This window comes from Lagopus muta, chromosome 1 (assembly GCF_023343835.1).
Source record: "Lagopus muta isolate bLagMut1 chromosome 1, bLagMut1 primary, whole genome shotgun sequence".
NCBI lineage: Eukaryota > Metazoa > Chordata > Aves > Galliformes > Phasianidae > Lagopus > Lagopus muta.
The window spans coordinates 83,645,843-83,667,343 of NC_064433.1; the positions used below are offsets into that span (position 1 = coordinate 83,645,843).

At 50.1% G+C, this 21,501-nt stretch overlaps 1 protein-coding gene across 1 annotated transcript; it reads right to left on the minus strand.

Annotated features, from left to right (window-relative positions):
• Positions 1–26: 26 nt before the first annotated feature.
• On the minus strand, positions 27–12,574 carry ATP1B1 (ATPase Na+/K+ transporting subunit beta 1). Its single transcript, XM_048926915.1, has 6 exons — positions 12,266–12,574; positions 10,191–10,319; positions 3,755–3,910; positions 2,801–2,985; positions 1,025–1,105; positions 27–381 (listed from the first exon to the last, which is right to left on the minus strand). Exons 1-6 carry the CDS (start codon positions 12,363–12,365, stop codon positions 115–117), a joined length of 918 nt encoding a protein of 305 aa, XP_048782872.1. The 5' UTR covers positions 12,366–12,574; the 3' UTR covers positions 27–114.
• Positions 12,575–21,501: the final 8,927 nt, after the last annotated feature.

Here is a 21,501-nt window from a genome sequence, read left to right on the forward strand (position 1 = left end):
CGTATGACAGTTTGTTCAAGACTAGTAGGTTTTCTTTTTTGTTCTTTTTTTTTTTTTTAAACCTTTTTTAAATGGCTAGGAGGAAGAGGGGGAGAGAGAGAGTTGTGCTTACAATCAGCTGCTTCTTATGTCAAATTTAATATCAAAGCGTCCCTGGAAGCGGTCTTTGTCGCTGTACTGGATGTTCTGCCCATAGGCCCTGCATTCCACACGCACTTCCACATCATAGGTCAGGTTGGTGAACTGCACTGCCACCAGTGGCTGCAGGTAGTGTGGCTGCAGGAGCTTGCCATAGTACGGGTAGTACTGCAGGGCAAAGCCTGGGTAACCACCCATGCCATAGTACTCCACCGCGCCGATCTTGTCTGAGTCCTCTTCCCTCTGAGATGGGAAAAAGAGCAAATGATGAAAACACCCATTTCGTAGCTGTGCTCTCTCACGCTGGCTGGTTTATTTTATCAGTACTGTGCCCTCTCTCCGGTGACCGCTGCTCCTCGCATCCACAGCCTCACAAGGACCGCCCCAACCTGAAGGGCACCAGGGAGCTGCCTACCCACCAGCTCGCAAGCTGTGCCCTCCCAGCATGCACAGCCAGGAAGAGCATTTTTCGCAATTTGTTTATTTAAAAACCTCACACAACCATTTCTTTGTACATTCAGAAGTCAGCACAGCTTCTGTGTGACCACTGTCTTCGGTTAAACAAAACAAAAAAGCCTCTGCTCCTTTTCAGCAGCTTTAGCATCCTAAGTAAATATCTCTTCACCAGAGCAGTTTCCCAGCCATCCTTGCTAAGAACTGCAGTACAACTCTCTGCAGCCCTACAGCCACTTCTGGCCTCACCCTCTTGGTGAGGGCACTGCTGTTGTTCATCACCGAGGGCACTTGAGAAGCTCCCACTACTGAGGAAAGAGCTCCCACGAGAGAGCCACCCCAACCACCTGCTGAAGGGCAGCAGGAGGCAGTTACTATTGGACAAAGACTCTGCCTGCAGTTCCCCACTTCTCCATTGTTATATCTCACTCACCTTAGCAACACAGTGGACAGGGATGAGATAGGGGTTGTATTTTCCTGCAAGACCTCCAGGGAGGCTCTCATTTTCTGGTGCCTGGAAGAAACCCAGAAGAGTGCAACGTTAACACACTGGATGATGCATCCACACAGACTGGGGTACCTGTGCAGCAGCACAGCTCGGTGGCACCAAACCACAGCCAACAGGAATCCCTTTGGCTCAGCCCCTGAGGCCACAAGCCATCGCTGGCGGTTCTTGGGACAGACAGGCAGAGTGACACAACTGTGAGCACTGCAGTGCACCCAAGTACAGCTGCTATCTACTCCTGCAGACACTTTCATTGCACAGAGTCACTGAAGAAAGCATCTCCTGTTTGCTTGTGCAAATGTCACCCAGTGGCAGAAGGAGATGCAGTGCTGGGAGATTGCCAACCCGACCGCCAGGTGAACGCAGTCAGGACTAGAAACACACAGCAAAGAACGACAGAGGTGGTCACACCCTGACAACGTTGCTGAACTTTGACATCACCCATGTGGAAGGACTCCAGAAAAGCTGGCAGTGCCAGCTGTGTGCAGAGCTCAGATCAGCCTGGCAAACACCATTCCCTATATGCAAGCTGTAGGGCTTCTGCCAAAGCATGAGATAGAGGAACAAATGAACACCGCCTCAGATACACACTAAGTCACACTGCACCCAGACCCTGCTCTTCAATACACACCAAACCCTCCTCTTCCTCAATCACACTGTGCATCTTCACAGCACCCTGCAACTGCCCACAGCACAGGAAATTCCTGCACACAGTTTCCACCTGGGATCAGATGATTCAAGATCCAATTGATCTCCTGTAGCACAGGACAGCCTTCCTTTCGTAGACAAGTTTGCCTCCAACCACATTAGTGAGCCAGCCTTTCCCCCTCCTCTCAACTACACCTACTGATGGTGATGCAGGCTGCCTGATGTACCAGCGCGTGGCTTTACATCCAGGAAATGGAGCAGTGTGCTGAGAACCTTGCCTCATTCAATAACTTGTACTCTGCCTCTGAGTTCTCATACAATTTATTGGCATCTCAATGGGCTGGGGAAAAAAATAAAGTAAAAGCAGTTCCTGCCCAGATTAACTTCCTTCAACAGCTGCCACAAACCTGTCTCTCAGTGCAGCACCAAGCATGGGGCAGAACAGCAGACACTCATGGTTTTTCTGAGTCTGCACTCAGTAACCCAGAGCTCACCTTGTCTTTCTTGCTGTGAGAGCTGTACCAAACTCCCAGATGTAGTTTACAGTTCATAGTCTAATACCTCATACAGCACTACTGCACTGAACTAAGTGGTTTTAGCAAGGCAGGCAGCTCTGCAGCACCTGGGGAAGGTGTCTGAAGCACAACACAACTGGCTGATCCTACTGCAGACACCATAGGTCTGGGACTGTCATGTAGCAGCACACAGGTAACGTGGGTTTTTATCATTTGAAGAAAACACCTCATTGGAGTAATTCAGTTAGCAGGCTCTGTAAGTCACCAGAGTTGAGCAGGAGTCTGCACTATGAGGCTCACGGCTACTTGCTGTGAACCTGCCGTATGCATTTTCTGTTGCTTTTTAATGAAACCATTTTTAAAGCCGGCCATACGGTGATCTCACAGTCTCTCCTTTGCAGAACGGGGTTAATACTGATCTCTCTCTACAGAGACAGAAAAGCAGGCACAAGCTGAAAGACTTTTCCAGAACCACAGCAAATCCGCAGCCAGCTTCCCATCCTCATCAGTAGCTTCATTTAGAAAGGGAGGAGGTACTTGCCTTAGGTTTGAAGCCGATAATTCTGTTGAGCTTGACGAGAATGCATGGTTTGCCCTCCTTGTACCCAAAGGTGTTATCCTGTAGCCCAGAGCAGTTCTCCAGCCACTCACGTTTGAACTTACAGACCTTCTTCTGACCTTGGGCATCATTGTATGGTCCTCTCTCTTTGTAATCCGCAGGTGTGTCTACCAGAGGGAAGGAACAGAAGAACAATCACATGCAGTGCGACCCTCTTCTCATCAGGGACAGCCCTATTTCTGCATCCCTGTGCCCTCAGGATTCCACTCACCCACACAGGCAATACCACCTCCAATACCACCTCCTGGGCCTGTGGCACAGGCCTGTGCCCAGCTGCTCCTCCCCCTACAAAGACTGATCACGGCCCCGTGCGTCTGTGGGCTGTCTGCCTAACTGAGAGTTCTTATGGGCTACACGAGGGCAAACGTTGGCAATACAAGAGCACAGAGATTTTTTTGGTAACTTTTTGTAACCGAGGGATCCCCACAGATTTTACATGCATGTGTTAACAGGTTATCATCTCATTGCCCTCTAGAATCTTCCAGATGTTTTGCAGAACTGCATCAACACTACTGACACAGTCCCCCAGCAAAGTCACCAGTAAAACCTCCCATGGCTTTCATGGAAGTTATAAAGTCAGTGCTATATGCTGTGGAGAATCAGCTGCAATCTTCTCCAAGAGCAATCTGCAAGTCCCCAGCCACATACCCTTTGCAATAAACTTCTGGTACACTCCCAGCCAGATCCGGTCTGTCCAAACTCATCTTTAAATGAGCAGCTGACAGAACTGGAACCAAAGCCCACCAGTTAAAGTCTACCATGTAGTGCTCGTATGAGGAAAGGGACAGATGAAGACAGAAAATGCCACTACTGACCCTCATGTGCCAACAGAGGCACTGGTCAGAGCCCTCAATGTAGGAAATAACCAGGACTTACCTCCACAGTCCTGAAATACGATGTTGTCAGTCTGCTCACCAGCACTGTACTTGCTTAAGAACCCCTCCAGATTCTTCACATATGGGTCATAGCTTTTGGGATCGGAGACAGTAAAGGAAATTTCTGTCTTTTGTACCTGAGGGACTTGAGTCAGTCCTAAGGAAAACAAAATCAGGAAGAAAACATGAAGAGCTGCATGGCCTGTGGGCAGCACTACACACAGAAAGCACAAAGCAGTATTACTAATCTGTATTTTTCAGGCCTCACGACTCACAGAAAACAACTTAAGCTCACTAGAGGGGAGGTTCTGAAGGGCTCTTATCTCCAGTTTCCACCAAGAGTCTGGAATATTCGTCATGAGGTTTGCATCACTGCACAGATAAAAATCACAGCTCCAGAAGGAAGGCTACAAGTCAAGGTTTTCCTCCAGAAAAGCAGACAACTGCAGGCCCCTGCCTCCTCACCAACAACAGCAAGAAGCTGCCTGCACCTGAGAGCAGCCACACTGTGAGCTCCCAGGGACGCTGGCTCCTACACATGCATACCTCACAGGATGACCTGGAAAGCTGCAATGCTGTGAGTTGGGAAACACCACTCCACCAAGAGAGATGCTTCAAGGCCGTCCTATATCCTGGGCTGACTGGCTCCAGTTTTGACTTCAGGAGGACAAGTAGAAAAAGAATGCATGGAATAGATAGAAGCAGTGCCCATAGATGATGAAAAACACTAAGCCCTTTGTCAGTATGGGACTTGGAAATAGCTGCTCTTGCGTGAAGTTTAGGTCATGTTTTAATTGAATGCGCTGATGCATGGCTAACACTTAAATTTAAAGCAATGGGAACTGGAATTCATGCTGCCTTCGTGGCTGCCACTGTAATTACTCAGGTCTCAACTTTTGTTCAGTTTGCCATCTTCACTTTAGCAAGAACAAAAAAAACGAGCAGGAGAGCAGTATTCCCTTTGACAGCTCAGAAGAGGTCTGTTGCCAACAAGTTTCTTCAGAGCAAGGCTCGGGCAGCTCAGCAGACTGGCCCCAGCTGGCAGCAGCTTGTGACTCCAGCCATTTTCCTAAGGCCACTCTTGTGCTTTTGCTCAGCCGCTGCTCGGCCAGCTCACCGCTCCCCCTACCCACTGAGATGGAATTTGTAACCTGGGACAAAGATGAGCTTTGTTCCCTCTGAAGGCAGCTCCTGGTGGCTGAACATAGTGAGACACCTGGAGAGCAGCTTGCAATTTCAGGTTTTATTCCAAGAAGCAGCTTTGCCCACTCCAAGCTCCCTTTGGTACAAACTGCCCATGCTCAGCATTACATACATATTCAGAAGCAATTCACCATTCCATCAGCAGAATTAAGTTGCACCCTTCAAAGTCAGTGGAGCTTTCAACCTCTTTTCAAGCAGCTCCTTGCTTTCCTGTCCTACCAATGGTTACAGATGCATAAAATAAGTTGGGTTTGATTTTAGTAAAGGACTTCAACCTATCCCGGCAACTCTCCTCACGTTACTGATCCACCAGGAAGCAGTGAGTGTGGAGTTACTCAAAATGACTCACTGGGCCTGCCTCTTCCAGAGTTCAAGTTACAGTTATCAGTTGAGTAAATATAATACTGAGGAAAGCTTGGCCAGGCTTGCTAAGTTTTGCTCAGGCCATTGGGCTGCTAGCTCACTCAGACCTGCTAGCAGCAAGGAAGTCCCCACTTGCTTTTTATCGCACCCACAGCCACCCAGGCAGGCACAGTGAGGGTGAAGGGCAGAGCGAGCCCTGCAGCCCCTGTGAAAGCCCCGAGCTCGCTGCCAGGAGAGCCCAGCACCAATCCTCCAGCCACCCACAAGACCTGGAGAACAGGCTCCCAGTCCATCCTGCAAACCTTTGCAGAGCAGCACCAGAGTCCAACCAGCACCTCGTGCAGCGGCTCCAAGTGAAAGCTCTTCCTGACCATAGCCATCAGCCACAGCAAAGCTTGGCTGCCCTCAGCCCAGCACATGCTTTGGTGGCACAGGGGCTTGCTTTGTTTGAGACAAGAACAAAGTAGGGATCAGCTTTTCCACTTTGGAGACAAACAAGTGAACCTATGAGAAGACAAAAGGTGCTCGATGCAGACTGAAAACCTATCAGTGGTTTCCACCACAACTTCCGTACTCACACGCACGTGACTGACTGCACGCACAGCCCTAAGCACAGGCCTATCATTTATTTCCTTGTTTTGAGCATGAATGTATAGATGGCACAGAAGGGATAACAAAAGCTTCAGTACCGTTACCAGAGTGGCACCATAGGTAAACCTTTCCTGAGCAAATTTGTTTAATGCTGATTTGCTAAGAAAAGAGGGGGAACCCTCTCTAAAACATTGTGATCTTTCTGAAAGCTTCTCATCCCTACAGGGAGAACTGAAACAAGCATCAGGGTGCGAGCTGAATCGTCCCAGTGCTACCTGCCAGGGGTTGGTGGGCAATAAGGAAGTAAAAGGCTGCATAAGGCTCTCAGGGACTCGTGCTCACGAGGAAGCCATTCATCAACAAACTCTAGGAGACAGAAATGAAGCCTCGCATGTTCCCACAGCCAGAAGTCCAAACAAAACTCTCTCCATTTTCAAATTACATGTGCCACAGGTCACCTCGTGTTATTACCAGTCACGTCTGGTGACGCTGCTCATAACATGGAAGAATCAAGGCACTCACTTCCAGGAAAACAGTGACAAAACCACTTTTGATTCTGACATACTCTTTCTGTAACTGCCTCGCAGAGTGCATTGCTAGGCAGTAAGATCACTGTTTTCACTTGACTGACACTGTCTGCACAAGAGACAAATGGTGCCTCACCTCAGTAACAGAAACCATTGAAAGGTTGTATCTAATTCCAAATGTGCTAAAGTATCTCAAACCAGACAAGTCTGACAAGCCCCTAATTCTTTTTCCAGCCACAGTTCCACTCCCAGAATACTGCCGCAGATTACAAGTGCACTTAATCCATTTCATTTCCAACTGAACGTTCCGTGTTCTAGCATTCTAAGCTCCAGGAGCACCACTTGAGAAAAAGCACTGTCCTGAAGGTGAAGGAGAAGAAACTAGAAGCAGTAGGTCAGGGCTGTTAGTAGCAGCGGTTGTGCAAGCCTGCAGGAACTACAGTTGCTTCATCATGCAGTGCTCATTTCCCAGCACCGTGGTTCAGAATAAGTTTAAACACTACTTGGGTGACACAGATGACAAATTTAGCAACCACTACACCAATCCTACTTCACACCCCACACACTGAGGGTGGGCTTTCAAAGTCTCCATGCTAACTGATGCCCTTCCAAACTCTAACTCACCCTCTATCTTGTCCCAGAAGCTCAAGAAAGCAGGTGCAAGTTTTCTAGAAATGCAGTAAATCTGCTTGGCTTGGAGGAGGCAGACAGTGTCCCTAGAGCTTGAGATTCAGATGTTTTTCATGCTTAGGTGCTGAGATAAGAGACAGAAGCAGAAGTGTGACTCAACAGGAGGTGGTACAGGCCTCTTGGGGCTTTCCTATCACCCTGGCTTCCATCTCTCCGCTGCTATCAGAGCTGAATAAACCGAATGGAGAACACACAGCAGAGCAGCCCTTCCCAGCAGATGCTGCCCAGGCAACATTTAACACAGCAGAGACATGAGCTCTCCCAATTAGAAAAGGCCACCTCCTTTTTGCCACCACTTCAAAGCATACGTAGCACTGTCTGCAAGGCACACCATGGTCCGCAGGAGAACCACGAGATGGCAGGATACACAGCCCCATTTCCATTGGGGAAGAAGAAAAATGGACTTCAACACAGAATATTAAATCTTCATTTTTTGAAGAGGCTCTTCCCTGCCAGCAGGGCGAGTGCTGTGGCTAGAGCAGAGTCCGAGGCACAGCACGCATGGAAGCCTACTGTGCCTGCTGCTACAGCAGCAAGGCTGGACAAAAGGTGACTACACTGCCCCTTTTCTCCCAGCCCAGGGAGAAAGAGCAAAAAGCACCATGGAAGGTATGGCAGTCAGCTGCCCTAAAGCTGCATCACATCCCCGTTGTGCTCAGCACACAAATCAATTAGCATACAAATGACATTTGGCTACAAAGAGCACTTTACGGCTATATTCCCACATCAGTAACTTGAGGAAACATCCTGTATCTTCTGCTGCTGTTCGGAACCTTTCATACCGCAGAACTAAAAGGACATTACAGCAGCCTCTACAGCACTTCCTCCTGTAAACCTTGAAGGAGAGTGAAGTATTCACCCTTCCCAACCACATGGGATCACAAAATGGTCTTGCTCAAGGACAAAGGATTTAACAGGCACAAAATCAGGTTTTCTAGCTTTCCAGGACATCTGGGACCTATCAAGCTGCCACTATACGTACTCTGCTTGCAACTCCCCCTACAAGAACCAGGAACTAGAATTGCATAACACTTTTTTAAACATAGTTCATAGGCTGCAGGGCTGTCAGTTCATGGAAAATTAGTTAGATGCTCACCATGTGAGTGAACACATGCTAATTGCCAGAGGTGCAGTTCTGTTAGCAGTACAGGGAGCCCTCTGCATACTACAGGAACACAGTGATTACTGTCTGCCCACAGCATCCCCTGCACCCCACTACAAGCTCAGTCTCTATGAAAGCTTTATGATGTATTGTGGTCTAAGAGGTGCCATGCTGCAGAACAAGGAACAGACACCACAGTAAGAGCCACCCTTCACCTGTCCACACATGGAGAAAAACATCAGATGACGCCCTGCGAAGGGCTGTGTTGTGTGCATATGCCATTACAGCTGTTCTTTAAATCTTCTCTATTGGGCTGCATGCTGCCATTTGTTCACTGTTGGATTCTCTTATACTGCTTGATTTCAGTCCCAAAGCCCATTTCAAACTCAGAAAATCCCTTAGAACCTTTTTATTTCTTCCTTTTTCAATTTCTATAGTACACACTAAGCCAGCATCCTGAAATTCATTTCCCTTTATTTGTTACGAGAAGATAAAGCTCAGTGGTGCAGTTGGCAATTAAAAGACAAATAACATCCTGCAGGCTGAAATCTTGCAAAGAAATTTTACTACAGAGTTGCTCTGCAATTAGCTCTGCCTAACAGCAGTTTGTGATCCTAACAGTTTACCTAGAATGAGTAATTAGGTGACACTGGACTAAGCAGCAAGACTGTCTGGATGCGACCCAAGATCCACTTTTCTGCTCGTTATTTCACGCCTGAGCTTCAACTGAGGAAAACCACATTTAAGAAATATCTATTCCCCATTAGCCATGTTTGTCTTTCAAATGCAGACAATAGCTCTGGTCAGTGTCAGCAGTATGGAGTCCTTACCGCCAGCATCACGGCCTGATGCAGAGGTGGGAACAGCCAGCATCAGCACTGAGGGCAGCGCTTATCCCAGCCATTCCAGTACCTTAAGAACTGCCACAAGCTGACAGCAGTTCCTTTCTCTGTTCTCAAAGTGTTGGTGGAAAAGCAGTTATCCACAAGAGACAATTCTTTGCCGAGATACCAGCACCGTCTGGTGAGGCAGCACTCCCTGCGTTGTTGGAGCTGGGAATGGTTACAGAACAGCCCCGCAGACAGCAGCACTGTAAGACGCCGTGTGACACCAGAGCCAGCTTCTGCAGCCACAAGCCATCAGCCTCACAATTGTCACTTAAATACCACCGTTATTAAAAGCTGTTTTACAGAGCAACTGGAGACAGATCGTTACCATACCCAGTGCCAAGCAGCCTCAAGGTCACCCGCGATACAGGAAGGCAGCAGTTGCGCAGCTCCCCCCACGTGCAGAGCTGCCGCAGGAGGCAGCAGGCAGAGCAGGGACCCTGCGGCAGCGGGCACAGAAGGCAGGCTGGGCACAGCTCAAGCAGATACCTGCATTTCTGGCAGATCCATGCTTGATCTAGCAGAGAAAAGCTGTGCATCGGGAGACACCAGACTCACCTCTGATCCTCCCACTGCACATTCACTGCTGCAGTTGCCTCCCGGAGCTCACAACTTAGCATTAACCAATGCGATTCACTAAGCACATCCAGAACTGGAACCTTCTCCCCTTACTCCTTGTGCACCCCACTTTCACTGACAAGCATTTTACTTTGTCCCCCCATTTTCCCCATGGGAACATAGTGGCTATGAAAGAATTTGAACCCAAGCTCTTTGCGCAGCTCATTCCCAAGTGAAGTCTGAACATCACCCCACTGCTTCAGTTTAAGGGGAGAACATTAATCCAGGTTCAGGCTTCTCTCAGACAGGAAGAAAGCCTAATGTGCTGCAAGCCTGAGCTCTAACAGGACTTTCTTCTAGCACCAGTGCTGCTCACAGAAGGCCTGGAACATACCCACCCCCTAGCAATATGCACTGCAGCAAGGAGATGCTGTTTTCATCCTCCTCCCTGAGGTGAGTAATTGAAGTGCCCCCAGAACAGTCTGCACCAGCCATCACTTTCCTCCATCCAGTTACCTGGGGGTGCCACACGGTCCTGGTACTTGGGTTCAAATTCACTGACGGTGAGCAACATCACTTGGATGGTCCCAATGAAAATCCCTGCCAGGCAGCCATAGAAGATGACATAGAAGAGGAGGATCTTAACTGCAAGAGAAGAACAGAAAGATGAATCAAGCCCCAAAACTCTCAGTACTCTGAAGCACAAAGGTTAAATTGTGTTCTTTATTTCCATGGATCCCTCAGCTAAGCAATGCCACCACAAGGTGACAGGCTTTGGCGGGACGCAAGCCCAGCACAGAGAAAACATGCCGCACATAGTAGGTTTCTGAAGGACGCTCATTCCACATTTCTCCAAGCCTCAAAGCTGCTTCCAGGGAATCTTAAAGAGCTATTAGATTCTGGTTTATGAGCACCGGTAAAGTCTGACCTTCCCTAGTAATACAGAATTTGGCTTCTATCCAAGAACAGGAGCGGGAATTAGGCACAAATAATCACTGATGCTCCGTCTCAAGTGTAGGGAAGGACTTACATGCATCAAAGCACTCCGTATTTGCCAATCACTTGCATCTATAAAGGCAGTTCAGCACTGCCAATTCCAATTAAAAAGAGTTCTCTAATAATGACAGACTGAATTCGGTTTTGATCTGAACAGATGACTAAAATAACCTCGGACACAGCGCAGCTCATACTCTGGGTATCGGTTACTGGTTTACAGAGATTATCTCAACTGATTAACTGCACGGTAACATGCCGTACTAGGCATCACCAGGATAAGCCAGCCCATGCCAAGCAACTGTATGCTAATGGGGCCGCAGGGACAAGCCAGGCAGTGCAGCAGGCGCTGAGCACTTGATCCCAATGCCCTGACCTTGCTGCAGGCCAGGGAGAAGAGAGGCCTGTTTGGAGGCCTCAAGGTGAGCAGATACAAGGGCAGGGGAGGATGCAGCAGGTGAAAGTATTCCTCCTCTCCTGAGCCCCAGCACAAAAGCCTCCATCAGCTGAGAAGCCTCTTGATTAACACAGCTGTCTCTGGCTGGTTGTTTCTCATCTGCTAAGGAACCAGGACCAGGGGGAACTACCAGCAATGGAGGCTGAGGGATGCGGTGAGCACGCACTCCATTCTCTTGTCCTCCTGGTGCGTACCACAGCCAGGGCTGGCGGGCAGAGCTCGGTGCAACAGCGCGGTTCTCCACGAGTTAAAAAACACTCTTTGGTATCCAGGCAGCGTAAAGCCAGTGGCTGTGACGTCAGAAGCATTTGGAAATTTTTTCCAGAGCACGGTCATAGGAGGTGCTGTTGTAACAAACCAAACACTAACGCCGTTGTCTGCAGCGTAACGATGCCTTTGAGCACTGTAACATCAAAAGGCCGGTGCTGGGAGGTAGCACATTTGATCAGCTTCCCAGGCAGGATGCTCTTAGCACCAAAGGCACCTTAAAGGTCAAGCTTTCAAAAAACACACAGGTCCGGGCCCAAGCACACGGCACCGTATGAGAAAGTGGCCCGCAACAGGTTGGCACGTGCCTGGGCATAGGGCCAGCAGCTCAAGGAGTGACCCTGAAGCGGACACGGGCACCTGGCGGGCAACACAGGCGTGCCGCAGGGAAGGCACGGTCAGCGCTACCCAACATCACGCTGCCCGCAGCCGCCGCCAGGTTGCGGCACCCGCGTCGCGTGCGCACGGAAAGCGGCAAAACCCTCTTTAAGGGTCTTAAGGGCCATTCGTGCGGCGCCCCGCGAGGGCGAGCATCGCCGCAAGAAGCCGCCTCTCCGTCCTCGCGGGCGCGGAAACGGACAGCCGCTTTCTCGCGGCGAGGCGCAGGCAGCTCGGCGTCCTTTCTCCGGGGAAAGATACAGCGGAAGAAGCGGGGCGCAGCCGGGAGGCCGCCCGCCCGCCGCGGCGACGCCGGGGAAGGCGCCCCAAGGACGAGGCGCCCTCGCCAAGGTCGGCCCACCCCGCCCCGCCCCACCTGCACGCCCGCCCCGCCGCGGTAGGCGCGCAGCCCCCGGCCCCGCCGCAGCCCCGCCGCAGGGGAGGGAGGCGTGGCGCTCCGCGCTGCAGTGCCCGCCGCCCCCAGCCCCGCACTCACACCAGCTGCCCCCGGTGCGGCCCAGCAGCTCCTTCTTCTCCGAGTTCCAGATGAACTTCTTCCAATTGCCGTCGCCGTCCTTGGCCTTCCCGCGGGCCATGGTGAGCGGGCGGGGGGCGGCGGGAGAGAATGAACGTCGGATCGGAGGGGCCCCGGCCGGTACTCCGCGCCCCGGGCTCGAGGAGGCGTGGGTGCTCCCGCCCGCGCTGAGGGGCGGCCGGCGGCGCTGGCCCGGCGGGGGACGCTACCGCGAGCTGCGGCGGCGACGGGCAAAAGAGAAACGAGCTGAGCCCACCGGGCACGGAGCGGCCGCGCTCCCCGCCCGCCGCGCCCCTTCATATACGCCGCCGGCTCCCGCCCCCCCGGCGGCGCGGCCAATGGGAGCCGGCGGTGGGGCGCGAGGGCGGGGCACGAGGCGGGCCGGGCGGTGCCAGGCAGGCGGAGTCGGGCTCGTGAGGGGCTCGTGCGGAGCTCGCGCCCGCGCTGGCGGGCGCGCGCGCAGGTGTGGCGCCGCGAGCGGGTAGCGGCCTCGCGCCGCGCTCGCGTGCGGGGCGCTCCGTGCAAAGCAGGCGCCGCCCCCGCCGCTCGGCACCTGCCGGCAGCTTCTTTTGTTTCCCCGTTGGGGGGAGGGAGGGCGCGGGGCGCAGCCGCCCTGGCAAGGTGACCCGCGGGGGGGCTGCGGCAAGCGGCGGTGTGCGCGGGGCTGCGGCGCGGGGAGCGGGGGAGAGGCGGGGCGGGAGCTCAGGCCGCGGGGATGGCCGTGCGGCGCAGAGCGGTGAGCGGGGTGCCCCTTCCACGTGAGCCCCACCGGCTCAGCTGCCCACGGCCCCATCCAACCCGGCCTTGTGCGTCTCCAAGGATGGGGCACCACTGCTCCTCTGGGCGGCTGTGGCAGCCTCTCACCGCCCTCTGAGTGAAAAATTTCTTCTAATCTAACCTAAATCTCCCTTCTTTTAGTTTAAAACTGCCTCCCCCGTGTCTTAGCACCATCTGCCCGTGTAAGAAGTCGGACTCCCTCCTGTTAATCAGCTCCCCTCAAGTGCTGGAAGGCCACATAATGAGGTCTCTCTGAAGCCTTCTCCAGGTTGAACAAACCCAGCTCCCCCAGCCTTCCTTCACAGGTCCCGTGGCCAGAGCACAGCCAAAGCCCCTGAGGCAACTAATACTGAGATAGTTTATGGGGCCTTGGCCTGCTGAGGCTGCGTGGGGACAGACACCCTGATGGTGCTTCCCAAAGCCTCCCAGGCTCATCTGCTAGAAGTGTCATGCAGGAGAATGGGGAGTTTGAGTGTGTTTAAGTGGGAGAGCCGCTTTGCTGAATGCTCCATGGATATCCATGGCGTAACATGGGTATCAGAGGAAGCCAGCTCTGTGGCACCTTATAGGTGATGAAAGGAGCCAGCCACATGGACTTTTGTCCTAGGTAAGTTAGGGGAACTTGCTCCCAATGGCATTCAGACAGCTGATCTTCCAAGGGGGAAGAGGATGAGTGGCATCTCTCTTTTTCTCTGTGGTGTTTGTCAGAGCTCATCTTTAAAGAGACCTGCTGATGGTGGGCGATAACAAGAGCAAACACAGACAGCAGGATCTGATACCCAGTGAACATCGTGTGCCTTGTAGGGAGGAGTATCGGTTACGAGTTAAGAGGACTGTGATTACAATCAAGCCAATAAACAAGACGCTGTGGGAGGAATAGCTGCCCATGTCCACTGCACAGATCCCAGTGCTATAGCTATTGTAGCCAGCAAGGCAACATCCTCAGCTGTGGGCCGCCCACTCTGCCTGGCTGCCTGGTAACAAAACCGGCTCCCTCTCATATCCTGGGTGCCCCTCATGGCCTCAGTACCCTGCCCTGCCTCAGCCAGTACTTTGGGAACTGAGTGCAGATGTGTGATGTTGCCACATAAATGTGTTCATGAGGCAGCCTGTCCACTTATGCTGTGTCTGGCCATGTCTACAAGCCAAGAAAATCCCACACAAGTTGGCTTAGGGCTGGTGGAATGGCAGCAACTAATGCAGCCCTCCCCTCCTTGCCTTCTGTCCAAGCAACAGGGACACCCAAAGTGAAAACAGCAGGTTTATGGCCACTGAGAGTAAGTCTGGAGAAAGCAACTAAGATGAATGATCCATCTAACCTGAGTAGCCATATCACGGTTACAGCATAAATGGCCACTCGGAAACATGATCTTTCTCTGAGCACGTTCTCTGACTACCAGAACTGATGGTGCCTGTGGAAGCTGAGCTGCAGGAGAGCCTGGCTTCATTGCTGTTTGCTTAAGGATCATCGGGAAACTTCCTGCAAGAGTCTGTATTTCTGGGCAAACACAGAATCCCTTTTAGGTTGGCAGCAGCACCAAACCCCCATAACTGCACAGGACAGGGCATGCAGGGTCCAGGATGGGCAGAAGGCATTCCATGAGGGTTGTGCACCGTTTCTGCAAACCTTTTTCTGAAGCTGCCATCCCATGCACGCTCAAGACATGCGCTTTGCTTGATGTCGGCACATTATTCTCCCTGAATCAGCAGAACTAATAGGCAACAGGGTGCCATATTTTATTCAGATTTACCATTTGTTTGACTGCTCAGATATCAATCAGGCCGTCTCTAAGGCCACCAGTATATGATCTGATCTTTTGAGGTGATAAGAGCCTGAGGCAACTTTAGAAACTGCCAAGAACAAAGAACAAAATGTGCAAAGGCATCCACATCCAGATTAGCTGCGGGAGGAAGGATGGGGCTGGGGAGAGCTGTGCAGTAGCACCTAGGAAAGAAAAACCCGTGGGATGGACTTTGTTAGGGTTTATCTTTCCACCCTTTGGAGCTGGCTTGTGAAGAGCACTCTGGTTTCCTCCAGTGGGTTTGGCCATAGTTGTCCAACAAGGATATTCCTTGTGGTTTCCTGCATTATGGGACTGGAAGAAAGCAAAGGTGTCCCACTGAAGGTCAGATGGAGGGCAGACATTTGATGCAGCAGCAACAGAGAAGAACATGGCATAGAGCAGAGCAAAGCCATGGTTTGTCTAGCGTGGTGACTTGGGAAATGAGGCACTGTGGCTGACGGTCACGGGCAGAAAGCATAAGTAAAGTGTGAGAACCATCTCTGAAGGCAGCTGCGGTCTGTGCTATGACATGCAATGGAGGAAGAGGCAAGGCATGCTGTGAGGAGGAGCTCACAGGCTGTAGGACTGAGAGCTACTATAAGATGTCAGAAGTGGGCAAAATGACATTAAACAGTTACTGCTCATAGGCTGCCACCAGCAACAAACGGGGCTAGGCCTCTTCAGGCTCGCGTGCCTGGAGCTGGAAAAGGGCAGCTGCTCAAGAGCTTGGCACAGGGCCTGCAGCCACACACAGCAGGTGAGAGGGGGTGAGGAACTGCATGGGCAGTGGAGCCCTGCAGCACACAACCCAGCCTCTCCTGCTCAAAGCAGGGGCCTGGTGGCACACAGGCATTTTATAACCTTTTACACCCCCCTGGTAGCTGCATGGGGCTTTGGGGGAAGAGGAATGACCTTCAAGAATCACCCTCTGTCTACCCAGGAGGGGAGTGCCAGTGTGTGGCTCCCACACAGCTTCCTGGTCCTGCATGGCACTGTCCTCTGATTTTCAGCCTCACATTGGCTCAGGTGGGACCTGTAGCGTCCCAGAGCATGGTATGGCAAAAATAGCTTCCAGGTCTTCCTCCTTGTTCCCCACAGATGTGGGATCAAGAGGGATTAGCTTATAGACACACATGGTTGGTCCAATGAATGTGACAAATGCATTTGAACGGATTTGCCACACAGAGCTATGTGAGCTAACAACATTTAAAATGTTGTGAACTGGTAGATACTGGCAAAATAAGTAAATATAGAACAGAAAATTCAGCTGTGAAGCCACTGTTCCTTTCTCTAATACCAGTTTTATGGCAGTGTAGTGTTATTTGTGGGGGTGCCTGCACAGCTCACCCTTGGCGAGATGGTGTGGACAACAACAGCATAAACAGCACGTGTGAATGGAAAATCCAGAAGTCTCTGAGAGGGCATTTACACCAAAATGATCTTGCTGGAGGGGGAAACAGCCACTAGGGTAAAGAGGAGAATTACCATCAGCTGAATTAAGTGGTAAGCAAGAGATGACAAGACATCGATCTGAAAGACATCATAAAGATGTAGAAAAGAAGCCCAAAAACATCTATCAGAGTGGGGAGAAACCTCAAAGAGGGACAGAGAAGAAGTGGAAACCCACCCTGGCGCTGGCAGCAGCTGCCCTGCTGGCATCACACTCTCCCAGCTTAGGTGCATCCTGTCTGGGATGCTGGCAGCAACCTAACCCTGCGGGCAGGGTCTCACACTTTAAGTGCACATTGATAACCTGCTGGGGTGCCTTCCCCAGCATCAGTGGGGTGCATCAGTAGGGAGCAGCATGGGCAGCCCTGAAGCTGGAGCAGGATGTGAGTGGGAGGGACCTGCACTGCCAGAAATGACCCCGTTTCTGGAGAGACTGGGGTGGGTATCTGTGTGTAAGGAATGAAAACCTTTGGGGACTGGTTATAAAAGTATGCCTAGGAGCTTCTAGGAATTTATTCGTGTTTCCTAAGTGTCTTAACGCTGTGGGTCAGCTGATGTGTTGCTAGTGTTGGTTTTGAATATACAGTTCACTGATAGTTAATCACATATCCTTAATAAATCAGTAAACCAACCCCAGTCTTGATTTGATTTAACCCATGCAAGTTGAGCTGTTTTTCTGCAACAATGACCAACTGGTGTAAGTTTTTCACCAACCCTGGCAGGCAAAGGCTCGTGTGCTTAGTCAGAGAAAAAAACATTCACTTCATGATGATCTGGAGACCAGGTGCAGGACACCAGGTGGTTTCTGGAGTGGCCTGGCTGGCAGGAAAGTGGAAACAGGAAAGGGGGATGCGTGACAGACAGCATGCTGTGTGCCTGGTGTTTGATAGCCGAGATAAATATCAATGGTGGACAGTACAGAGTCACCCTGTCTGCGCACACCCACTAGCAACGGAACCTGCCAGCTATCAACATGGTTCTGATGGATGCAACAGCAACTTGTTAAGGCAGCAGAAGTCAAACCATATTGCCAGGATTTCTCCTTTTGGCTGAAGAGGAGAAAATTAATCTCTTCAGTGAAGATAATATGAAAATAATTTCCTGCAGGAAATCCACCCTGTTTTCACACAGGGAAGAAGTATTACCCAGGAACCAGCTATGAAGCTGGCAAGAACAGCACATATCCTGTGCCAACGGGCACCCGGAGCCCTTCCTGGAGCGGCAGTCAGCTGTCTGGTAGCTGTCCACCGAGCTCCAACAGCTACACCAGCTCCTGATTCGCTCAGTGTCTGCACAGCTTGGGGAGATGCAGAGCCGGCAACTCCAGAGGTCTGCTTCAGCCTCACCCCCTGCTGGCTGACACAAAATGTCTCCTGTTTGGCTCCTACTGAATAGAGCAGAAATACGCACCATTGAAACAGGCCATTGTTAGTTTTCTGTCTTGGCAGCAAGATCATAAGGTTTCAGTTCCTGCTCACTCCTGACAGGGGTTTCTGATGGCAGTTGTATTTAGGCACCAGCTTGCTTGGCTGCCCCAGTGAGACCTGTGCTGACTCCAGGACTGGCCATTCTGGGACTGCCAGCACTAAAGCAAGTCAGGGAACGAGAACTAAACAAACTCCAAAACTATTCTGAGGACTGCTCTAACACAGTTTAAAAAGTAAAACAAAAATCTGATTGGAAAACATTTCTATCTTTAGCAATCAGGAGCAAGACTTATCTAAGTAGCCCCACACAGGAACTGGCAATCAGAATGGGAAAGTTAGGGTTCAACTTGTTCCTAAACAACTTGTTTTAATTGTTCTGTCAGGGCCACAGTGGGATGCTACGTGATTTGCAGTGCTTGTCTGAGGCCTTTCTTCTCCTTCTCATGGGAGATCCTTTCCCTAAAACAACTAACAAATGTCTTTAATAATTTTAAAGATTGCTCCACTGTTGTTCACACTGTAAGTTCTTACCATATGAAGGTAGCTCACTCTAGCAACTGGAAAGCCTGCTGTCCTCTGTTGAACTCTTGTTGGCCTTTGCTTTGTTTTGGGTTGTTTGGTATGACTGCAGCATATTGCGATAACAACACTGCACCCTGACCTGAAACACAGTAAATTAATACATGTTAAAAATGACCACATTTTGACTGGAGAATCTGTCTTGAGGTTTTCTTTGACGTTCAGTTATTGTGACAGAACACACTTCAGTTCTGTGATGGAAATGATCTGTCTTCATTCCCCTGGCTTAAGTTCAGTGCTGTAACCACACTTGAATCTGAAATCTTCTCTTTTAACTAGTCCTACACAGTCCACAGCATGTCACATAACCTCATTTCTGGTTGAGAAAGGCTCCATATGAGAGTCATTAGTACACAGGCCAGTGGAGGCAAACATGTACCTAATAAGATTTTAAAAAGTGCTGAAGTCTTTATAATCAGTGAAGATGAAGGGCCAGATCTACGTGGAGCATTGGAAAAGCCAGATGGACCTCAGTTTGTATTTTTAGGTGCTTGTTGTACCTTGGAAGATCTGCTTTTGACTTCGGTGGTTCAGCCTTTCTGCTCATGTAGCTCAGTTACCTTTCACATGGACATTTGTGCCTGGCCCACAGCAAAGCTAATCTGTTTTACAAAGGCAGAGTGGGACCTGGCACTTGTGTCTGCAGATCCCTCTGCTCTTTTTCAGGAACTTCTTGTTGAATATGAAACCACAAGTTCCACGCAGAAGGAAGTGAACACCATAAACAAGCCACTCCATCATGTCTGGTCTAGTGATAGGTAGAGGAGGACAGCACATGTGCTGCTGCTGTTACTGACATGAGGCAACATCTTCATTTTGCTGTGTAAATCCACATGATTGTGAAAAGACAAAGGACCCCAGGACCTGGAATCGCGCTATTTTCTTGCTGGAAAAATTCCCAAAATACAAAGTAGTACGTAGTTCTCTGTATCTTAAGGTATTCCCCCGGCAATCAGGGTTGGGAATTTAATGCAAATTCCCTTTCCTTCACATCTGTATTTCCTTTTGAAATTGTCTCTACTGGTAATCAAAGATCAGCTGTTATCAGAGTATGTTCAAAGTGCTTCACAAATGAACACTCATTACCAAAACAGCCTCGTCTAGGCAGTTTTATCACAAGTTGGTCACGTCAATTTTAAGGACATAAGACTGGACACACCTGGAACACATCAAAGTCCACTTAGGCCAGTTTCTTCCTCAGCTGTGGCCAGTAGCAAATAGTTCAAAGAATCTCCTAAGAGCAGGGCAAATGCAGAGTGACCAACCAACCTCCCAGGTGTAAACAGCTTAGGGTTTCCCAAGCCAGGGAATACATTAACAGCTAAGAAAAATGGGTATAGTCCCAAACCTCATCTGTTTCTCACTTTGGAGCAGCAGTTTCTATCTGGCACACTGTACCTCACCCTCCAGCTCTGTGATGTGGCAGCAGCCTCTCTATGTTCATCTGTGTAAACTTGGGAGGCCAGCAGCTGCGTAGATGTGAGGGCAGGTCTCACAGCTACACATGAGCAACTACGGCCTTTGCTGGGCTTTGCACTGTTACCTATCATCACAGCTCATGCAGAAGTGTTTAAAGCTGTCCATGGTGTCACTATGTAAGTCATCATCAGCTCAGGGTGCCCAGAGGTCAGCCTTCCTGCAGACTGAGCAGTAAGAGGCACACTGTAGATATGTGCTAGTGTATCTGATGAGCGAGGTGCCTACCTCCACCTTCATCTTACTTTCACAATTGTGTTTGAGCAGTCACCTACATGTCAACAACCTCAAAGAGCACACTAGCCTGTAGCATAAGAATCTTTGAGTTTCTTCTTTGGACTCTCAGCACATACAAACTACTCTGCCTTTTGTATTTCAGTTGAAGTGGTCAGCATGTTACCTGTGGTGGCACAGTGGCTCTCCATCCTATCTGGCTGCACTACAAGAAGCAAGCCACACAGAATGACATGCTGCTAGGCATATCCTTACTTTCTAAGTGCTAATTAATTGAATAATGGGTTGGTTAGCAAGGCCTCTCATCTATACTGTACTCAAAACACCATCTGGAAAAAGGCTGGTGAGGTTAGCAAGATGGATGCTCTGTTATATCTGATACCTTTGTAAGAGAATCTGTCCCAGCATAACTAATGAGACTGTATTTAAAAGCAAAGATGTGTATTTGTTCTCTGAGACAGCATTTGTGAGATGGCAAACATTTTCTTGATTGGAACGGTGATCGCTGTGCTTCATTCTGTGACAAACAGCAGAATGAGTTTCCTGTTTAAAATGGAAAGCAAACAGTTTACTCAAAGAGCTTTAAATGTCATCAGTCTCTTAGAAAATGCATGCTAGCAGGCCGTGACTCTGAAAGCAGCAGAGCTGTTCAGTGTACCTTTTGCCTCCACCTAAGCCCACTGGATGCATATGGATGACGATGGCTATCTTTATGCCAACAGCCCTGTTTCAGGCCAGGGATCCTCTGACCTGCCTCTGAATTGAATGTGTGAAGCTCTGGACAGATTTTGCTGTTTTGGTTCTTCCACATTTATCCCAGGGATCAGATTTCCAGGAATCTGCTGCAGTCAAGTTCCTGTAACAAAATGCCACAGGAAGAGTCACCTGCATTAGGTGCTCACAATAGGCCTGCAAATTCTTCTCTCCCCTCTCCTCTTTAAAGTACGCTGATGCTGTTGTGGTCCCTGTTAGAACAAGCAGGTACCTGAGGTACCTGGAAGGAAGCTGGGGGCAGAAGAGCAAACAGAACCGGTGTTTTGTTGCCTCAGGTACAGCTCCATGCAGGTGACAGTCACATCCCTGTAGCTAGCAGGCAGCTGCCCACAGCCTGCCTGTGCTGGACCTGTGATTGAGAATGAGGTGCATCTTGCCTCGTGCCTCCCACACAGCAAAATGCTTTCCAGATATTAATGAACTGAGCCCAGCACCACCGCTTTTCTAAGGCAGAGAGGTGCCTGTTTCATCAGCGGGAGAGGCTACGGGTATGACTGCATGAAGATGGTCTGGAAACCTCATTTGAATGGAGTTTTGGCAAGCTAACAAAACTTGTAAACATAATTAAATCACATTAGAGCCCCACGTGGGCATTCTTACTTAGAGGTGTGTTTATTCTCTACAGTATACTCCACCTCCAAAGCAAATTGAAGCAAATTAATTTAGCCCACCATTTAACTCTTACTGAAGGTGTCCA